General features: G+C 41.3%; 1 protein-coding gene across 4 annotated transcripts in view; it reads right to left on the reverse strand.

The window, feature by feature from the left end:
• Positions 1-4,166: 4,166 nt before the first annotated feature.
• RUFY3 (RUN and FYVE domain containing 3) overlaps positions 4,167-8,987 on the reverse strand; it is an 82,865-nt gene continuing 78,044 nt past the window's right edge. For 3 of the 4 annotated variants that reach the window (XM_029945198.1, XM_029945169.1, XM_029945166.1), the window contains 3 exons: positions 8,192-8,219; positions 7,360-7,428; positions 4,167-5,619 (listed from right to left, as the gene is read on the reverse strand). In XM_029945198.1, the coding sequence (XP_029801058.1) occupies positions 5,476-5,619; positions 7,360-7,428; positions 8,192-8,219 (241 nt within the window). In that variant the 3' untranslated portion in view covers positions 4,167-5,475. Of the gene's footprint in view, positions 5,620-7,205; positions 7,429-8,191; positions 8,220-8,987 lie in introns of all 4 variants that reach the window. The other variant, XR_003911005.1, reaches the window with a different exon arrangement.

Genomic DNA, 8,987 nt, shown 5'->3' on the forward strand with positions numbered 1-8,987 from the left:
ATTATTTTTTGATAGACCTTCTAATTGAACATGAATGGGTGCTATGGTGTCAGAAAGCAGCCCCACCAAATGGTTAAGGCAATGTTGCTACCTGGGGACTGTACAGCTTTTCTACCCAACCTGCCTGGTGGAGGCCTGAGTGCTGGGTCTATCCCAAGATCAATTATTAACTCATAGGAATCTGACATTCTCAGCAATGCTTACAACAGGTCACTGGCTCTATTTTTAACTAACTTTACATTTCAAGATAATATGTTATCTTTGAATAAAGTTTGCCTTTTATTCTAAAGTTGGGTGTTTTTTTTTTTTTCTGGAGAAAGAGACAGCATGAGTGGGGGAGGGACAGAGAGAGAATCCCAAGTAGAGCCCCATGTGGGGCTCAAACTCACAAACTGCCAGATCAGGACCTGAGCCCAAACCAAGAGTTGGTTGCTTTCAGGTGCCTCCAAGTTTGCCTTTCATTCTAGGTGTAGAAATGGTACTTGTCAGATACTTAATTTCTGATTTGATAGACTGACATGCTTACAAGATTCTCTCATACAAAAATAGTTAACAAAATTATTTGTCCTCAGGAATGTTGAGAATAAAATAAAAGATCTCAATAATTGACAGATCCTCAAGCCCACCAATGTCTTAGGATCCTTGAGATTTGACCTGAGAGAACTTTCAATGGATATATTAGGCTGAAGTATTTGCAAGATGTTTTATAATCAAAACATGGTCACGTCCGAAATACTGTTCTTTAAAAAAGGCCTATATTTTCTGTTGAGCAAAGCCGAAATGAGGTTATAATAGTCCTGAGAACTACTTCAAAACCACCATTGCATCGTGAACTTTCACAGAATGGTTACACTCCCCCTCAGCGTTTCACCATACATTTTTATTGACTTACACTGAGGTATAAATCTGACTTAAAATCCTCATTCTGAGGAAAATTCATACTTTTTGTTTGTTTGCTTTTTATTTATTTATTTTTGAGACAGAGAGACAGGGAGACACAGAATCGGAAGCAGGCTCCAGGCTCTGAGCTAGCTGTCAGCACAGAGCCCGATGCGGGGCTCAAACCCACGAACCATGAGATCATGACCTGAGCCGAAGCTGGATGCTCAACCGACAGAGCCACCCAGGTGCCCCAATTCTTACTCTATTTGGAAATAACTTAAACAGCATCTAGCAGCTAAGTTAAGTTCTATAAGGGTAGACCTATAGTTAGGTGCATGAAAACACCCTTTTTTATTTAAGTAAACAATTTCAGGATAGTTTTCAATATACAAAAAATGGCAAAAATAGAATTCTGTATGCACATCACCCAGTTTTGCTGTTGACTTCTTACACTGCTACAGTAGATTTGTCATAACTAGCATTAGCACATCGCCATTAACTACATTCCACTTCACTTAGATTTTTTCAGCTTTTTCCTCATATCCTTTTTGTCTCAGGTCACATTACATTTAGTCAGCATGGCTCTTTCACCTCAGATGTTTTTATTTTAGGCGACCTTGACAATTTTAAGGAATATTGGTCAGGTACTTTGTAGATTGTCCCTCAGTTGGAGTTTCCTGAGGCCTTTCTCCTGGGTAGACTTGAGTTATAGGATTTGAGAAGAACACAAAGGTGCCATTTTCACTAGAAAGATTCGTGTTATCAGTGTGATGTATCAGTGACATCCGTTTCGGTCGCCTTGTCAAAAGAGTTTCCTGGGTGACTAGAAGTTTCCTTTTTTCCTTTCTATATCATACTTTTTGAAGCAAGTTACTAAGCACGGCCCACATTCAAGAAGAAGTTAAGCTCCATCTTCTTGAAGGAATAACTACATAAATCATTTGTAATTCTGTGTAGAGGTGCCACTTCTCCCTCACTTATTTAATCTTTTATATCAATGTGGATTCATTAAACTTTACACTTTGGCTTATAATCCTATACCACATTATTTTGTTGCTCACGCTGTTTTTGGTTTTTATGCCACTACATTCTGTATTAACAAGATGTCCCAGACCTAGAATCACCATGTCTCCAAAGAGCCCCAGTTCCTTTTATTGGAGAATGGTATCAGAAATCAAGCTTTAGTTGTGTTTTGTTTTGTTTTTTAGTTTATTTTTGAAAGAGCACGAGCAGGGTGCGGGGGGAGACAGAGAATCTGAAGTGGGCTTTCTGCTGACAGCAAGAGACTGATGTGGGGCTTGAATTCCTCAACTGTGAGATCATGACCTCAGCCAAAGGCAGGCGCTTAACCGGCGGAGCCACTCAGGCCCCACAGAAACCAAGCTCTAGTTTCTAATAAAGACTGAACACTGAGTTATGCCCATCGTTACCAAGCATTGGCTTCCAGGCCCTCTCAGCAGAGGGATTCTGTGTACCAGCCCATATTCATCTTCCCCAGTGAAAATTCTGTATCCACTTCCCTCTTCTCTCAGCCTCTGGCAACCGCCATTCTACTGTCTCCATTCAACTGCTCTCAGGACCTCATGCAAGTGGAGTCAAACGTCCTTCTATGACTGGCTTGTTTCACTTGCAGTGTCCTCAAGGCTCATCCATGTAGTAGTGTGTGTCAGAATTTCCTTCCTTTTTAAGGCTGAATAATACTCCATTGTATGTATCTGCTGCGTAGTATCCTTTCATTGGTCAGTGGACACAGGTTGCTTTACAGTTTGGCCATTGTAAATAATACTTAAACCTAGGTGTATAAATGTGTTTGAGTCCCTGCTTTCTTTCACTTTTGACTACAGTAAACCTAGAAGAGGAACTGCTCTATTACATGGTAATTTTGTTTAATTCTTCAGGAACCATCACACTCTGCCACAGTGGCTACACAGCTACCACCACTGCACAGGGTTCTAATTCCTCCACAAGTTAATTTTGATGAAGTCCAAACTTATTTTTTGTGGTTACCTGTGCTTTTGAGGTCTTATCTAAATTTTTGCCGAACAGTTATCATAAATTATTTTTTTTCTAGGAGTTCTAGTTCTAGCTCATTTGTTTAGATCTTTGAACAATTTTAAATTAATTTGTATACATTGTAGTAGAAGCCTCATTTTTTTTTTTTGCATGTGCACATCCAATTTTATCAATAAATTTATTGAAAAGACGGTCCTTTAAGCCCCTTTTAGTCTTGGCATCCATCCCCAAAACCGTTAGTCTAGATATGGGAGCGTTTATTTCTAAGCCCTCTCTTGTACTTCACCGGTCCAGGTCTCTGTGCCAGTACCATATTGTTTTGATCACACTGTAGCTTTGTAGTAAGTTTTGACATCAGAAGTAAGACCAGCAAGTTGGTTCTTTTTCAAGATTGTTTGGGCTATTTGGGTGTCCCCTGAGATTCCATTAGAATTTAAGATACATGCTTCTATTTCTACAAAAGATATGGATGTGTTTGGTAGGAATACTTGGAATCTGTAGATGGTCTGGGGTAGTGTTGACATCTTAGTGCTAGAAGTCTTCCAGTTCATCAGCATAGGGTGTCCTTCCATTTGTTGGGATCTTCAATTTCTTTAGGCAGTGTTCTTTAGTCTTCAGGGTCCAAGTCTTTTGCCTCTGGTTGTCATTCCTAAGAATGGTATTCTTGTTGGTGCTACTGTGAACAGTGGGAAGAACAGTTTTTAAGGAAGACAGATCCAATATTAAGTCAAGGAATTCATGGCTTAGTTCTGTTGCTTTCGTTGACAGCTACACTCATAACAGATTTTTGGAGCTTTGTTAAAAAAAAAAAAAAAAAAAAGGCTGAGTAGGCTGTGTTGGTTGTGCTGCAAACTTCAGCTCAGGTCGCAATCTCACGGATCATGAGTTTGAGCCCCAGAGCCAGCTTCAGATCCTCTGTCCTTCTCCTTCCCTGCACCCCCCACCCCCACCCCCAGCTCTCTCTGCCCTTACCTGGCTTGTGCGTTCTCTCTCCAAAAAATAAAACATTTTTTAAAAAAGGCTCAACAGCTTATGTGTAAGTCACAATAAAATCTCAGTGGCTAATTATTCTTCATATTCCATGTACAGAGCTGCCTCTTTTCACTTTAATTCAAAACTAGTAAAATAGTTTTTGCTAGTTTAGGGTAATTCCCCACAGTATCTGCAGTACCTAGAACAGTGCTAAAAACATGCAGGTGGCCAAAAATAAGAATGAAGAATCACACACACACAGAATATTTAAAGGGAAAAAAACAGTCAACAACTTCGGCTAGAATTATTAGATTTTATTCTTCCCTAGTGCTCTTACAGCTCAACTTTACCACGTAGCAAGCCAGACTTCCCGAATGACAACTCTTTCCCAGGCTATACCCCCTCTCAGGAGACATAACTGATCAAGTATCATGGTTCCAGGATGTTTTCACCCCCAGAATCCTAAACCAGTTACAGAATTGTATCTTCTTAGGTCTTAATTGGAATCAAACAATCTAGGAACATGTAACATAATCAAAATAGCATTATTTTTCCTTCCCTTCTGAAATGCATGTCCCTCTTCCCCCCCCCCAAAGGGTTTGTTACAAAGAGATGTTTGAGTATCACATTTTCCAAGAAACCTGTTCACCAATTCAAATTCTTGGCTCAGAATAAGGTATCTCTTATTCAAGAAAATTTAATAATTATTCTGAGGTAGTTATTCTCAGAAATGGACAAATTAAATGTTTTATTTTACCCCCAACTTAGCTTTGCTCTCAATGCCTATTTGCAAAAGTCAAACCCTATCTTTAAAATACCTTACAATTTTCATTAGAACTTGGGAGAGAAGAGATGGACAAGGAAGGGAGTTGGCTTATTTTTTAGTCGGGCATTCTGAAAAGGGCAGATATTTACTTTTGAAACCATTAAGTGGAAAAACTGTCATGTTCGTTCCTCTTGTTCTGATATTGAAAACACTTATAGCTCAGGACCTTTCTGGTCCGGAAACTATAATAAATTATAATAATTGTCTTAAGTACATTCAAAGTTATATTACTCTTTAATTTCTTTTCCCTGAGTTCGGGTTCACAGTTTGGTTGAGATACTTGAAGAGGTAGTTGGTGGGGATGAAGAGGAGACACGTTGATGTCTAGCAGCACCCAGGGAAAATCCGTCACATCTGTCATTCTGATCGCAGGCAACATTTATCTTTCCCCCTTGAATCCACACATTAACAGAGGGAGATGAAAATCATTTTCCTTTTCTTATCTGTTGCACCCTCTCTCCTATTTTATTCACCCCAGTATTATCATCACTGTTCATAAAAATGAATAGCCCCTCCAGGGGCATGCTGCTGTATTAAGCCTTCAAGGTGGAGTTGTTTGGATTTAGAAGAGAGAGGCTCAACTGGGTAACTTTTATTCATACAGTCATTAGGGAAAATGAGCAAAATTCCCAGGACCCCAACCGCTCACTGCCTTTTCTCCCTGGACCTGGTTTATTTAAATCATTCCTATCAACTCTGGAGTAGATTCTAAGGTCTGGGCTCTAGGGGAGCTTGTCATCTAACACAGGCGGAGACGCAGGTCCAGGCCGTGGCTCCCAGTCTTAGGAGGGGCTGATGGAATACTGTTTCATCAGATGCTCGTGGCAGGGATTGCAAACTCGCTCAGGCTTGATGCTTGAGGGAAGAGGCAGTTCGTTTGTTGAGCAGGCATTACAGAAAGTCCCTCTGCAGTTCTCACACACATTCTACAAGGAGAAGAGGAGGTTAGGTGGGGAACAGAAGGGCAGGGCACATGGATGCATGGAATAGAAAAGGCCGAATATGGTAAATGCTCAATGCCTACTTTAGTTTTGATTGAATATTTGCTATGTGCCAGAGAGCATCTGACCAAACACAGTTTCTGTCTACAAGAAAGCCTACTGTTTACTTCTTAGATCTAAATGAAGAGAAGCAGTGCCACAGAATTCAAAGAACAGATAATATACAAATTGTTTATTTTTAGAATGTTCTCCCCCATTATGTTCACTTTTAGGTGGGCTAATTCTAAAATTAGTTTCCAAGTACTGAAGGCAGACAGACTTGAGTGACCTAGCAATGGACTGGGTAGCCAGTCTGGGATTAAAAAACTTGCTGAGCATGAAATGGAAGTAGGATTCCGAATACACTGATGTGCTTCCCTGTAACACACTATAGACCTATCTTCTGGCCAATCAGTGCAGCGGGAGCACAGCTGCCCGCATCCTCTTGAGAGGGAAATCCGTCTCTTCACTAAGCATGTTGAATCTTTAGTGACCATGCAATGGGACAGCACATGGGTCATTATGGCAGTGTCACTGGTAAGGCCGTGATAGGGTGGTGCACACGTAGCTCCAAGGGTCCTCATGTAAAGGCTGTGAAGAGTAGTTCCCCCCATTAAGAATGCTACTTTCTCCCAAACAATTCACCTTCCTGAAGGTGCAGCAGAGGTAGAGGGTCACTTTTATTTGAAAGCCTGAGAGGAATTTTCCTCTGACATATTGTAGTTATTGTGCAGGATTAGAAAAGCGAGAATTAGATTCTCTTCCAGAAACAGCCATTATTTCTGTAATTCCAATTCCAACTCTATAAAGAAAGCTCGTCTTTATCTGATTGTTTAGACTAGGTCATATTATAGTTTCACTTGTTAAAACTTAGCATGATCACAAATGGTGGCATGGAGGCTGCAGAGCCAGAATTTGGCACCTTTCCTCATCTCTTCCAAACTTGTGTTTCTTATACTCATTTGCCCACTTCCTGAACATCTGTGACCTGGGCAGCATATTACATGTGGGGGGAGGGGGTGCGGGTACTACTCTGAGCAGGTCAAAGGCCCGGCTGTCAGAACACTTGCTGGATCTGAACACTGCCTTCGCTCTGTCTACTCTAGCAAACCGGGGAAGCGCCCAAGCAGAGACCTTTGCGGATGCGAGAGGGAAAACAAGTGGTTTTGCTGGAGGGAACTCATTCCCTCAGAGGCCGGTTCTCCAAATAATTCAAAGAATCTCCCCTCCCCCCAACTGTCTGATCTCTTGTAAGCAGGATGGAGTACTGGAGGAGTATAGGCTTCGGGGCCAAAATCAGGATGCAGCTTGCCACTTATGACCTGAGTGACTTTGAGAAATGTACTTCACGTCTCTGAGCCCAGGGTTCATCTATAAAATGACGGCACAACAGGGACTTGGTCTACACTGTTCACTTCTCTCTCTCCAGCACACGAGACAGCCCATTCTACATGGGAGGCATTCACTAAACACTTGTTATAAATTTGTTTTATTTATATTTATGTTAATGGGGATTTACTGACATGACTTACTGTGACTGAAAAAAGTCGGTACACAATGAGTGCTTGCTCCTTTTGCTTTTCTCCCCACCGTGCACTCTACACAGCAAAGTGCCTATTACTGAAAGGGGCCAGTGGTGTAAGGGACATGCTGGTGAAGCACCTGTCCGGTTCTCGCCATCGTTACCTTCGTGAGGCTGCCATCTTGCCGGCACAGCTGACACGTCCGGTGCTTTGCAGAGAGCTGCGGCTGGTCCTAAGCACAGATCGCGCAAGTTAGTTTCTCTTGGCCTCCAAAGTATTAACACTTTCAGAATATTCATTTTTTTTAAGTTACAAAATTAATATAACCATACTACAGACTATCTGGAGACTAGAGAAACAAATTACATATGGTCCTCATGCCTTAATACAATTCTGGTAATCCTATCATTATCCTTGGAGTTCTTTTCATTTTTATAATAAAGTAACATGTGATTTTAATTATAAAAAGAAAATTCAAGTATACAAGCATGAAGTAAAAAGTTTTAAAAAGCCCCATTTCATCGGGAATAGAAAGCCATCAGCCTTTTTTTTAACTATCCTAACAGATAAATGACAGGGGTGACTCAGTCATAGCATGTGTCCTCTCTCATGGGTTGCCATATCCTATTATACATGCAAAGTATCTTATAACCATTTATATTTGTTTATTTCCAAGTGAGCAAGAAGCATTTTTCCTTTTTCATGGAAGAGAAAACTAAGGGCAAAGGAGATACAGGGAGATCTCTTAGGTCCCAATCTTAGGTTAAAGAGAGTTTCAAGAAGTGAGGCGTGCCGTTTCCTTAGTAAACTGCTCAGAGCCGTGCTACTTCCCGTGAGCGTCGGGCCAATGCACGTTTGTTGAGGACACTGTTAAGAGGATGGGGCACCGGGACCCACGCGTACTCATCCACGTCCCGTGCGGCCTGCGTCCAGCTAGGAACGACAGCCGACTACATCACTTACAGAAGGCCTCTGAGAGCACGAGACTCGGTTACCTGTTCATCCACAGGCAGAGGCGGCAGCCTGCAATGGACAATGAAAAACAGTAACAAACAGCAACTTACTATATTTCCATGTGAATCATTTCGAAAGCAAAGAAAAAGCATTACCATGGTTCTTTTATGCTGTTGGGACTGACATAATTATTAATCTTGACCTCCAAGGAGAAGAAATTTTCATAGTTAAACTTATTACTAGAATCTGATCCATGACCTACATTATGGTTCCTATTTAAAAATAGATTTGGAGTATGCTTTTTGTTTTCTTTTTACTACTAAGTAAATAGTTAGCATTTGTATCCCAGCCTGTAAGATTCCAGTGGCCAATACTATACATTTTAAAAGTTTCTTTTTCCTGATATTAGAGAAACCTACCCATTGTATATCTTATATTAGTCCCCTCCTCCAAATATTCTTAAAATGTGAACTTTAGCAAATTAATAAGGGAGAGCGAACAAATGAGATGGTCACAGGGGGATCCATCCCAGCTGAAATATTTCTTCCTGAGACCTAGCTGACTGACTTTCCCAATTTGGAACAGAACTTAAGAGGAGACGCAGTTCTGGGGCTAAAGCACCACAGACCCACAGTGGTTCCAATTCTCTTCTGTCGACTGGCGGGGCAACCACCGGAGTGACCAAGGTTTTCGGCTGTCCCTTGGGCTGTAATCCCAAGAAACCTGGGTATGTTTCAGGATTGTAGTTCAGGGCTCTGGGAGCTGCTATTAGAGGACTTATACACAGAAGACATGGTAAGTAGAGGCAGTTTAGGTGCACAACCCCCCCCCCCCCCC

Source organism: Suricata suricatta, chromosome 1 (assembly GCF_006229205.1).
Source record: "Suricata suricatta isolate VVHF042 chromosome 1, meerkat_22Aug2017_6uvM2_HiC, whole genome shotgun sequence".
Taxonomy (NCBI): domain Eukaryota; kingdom Metazoa; phylum Chordata; class Mammalia; order Carnivora; family Herpestidae; genus Suricata; species Suricata suricatta.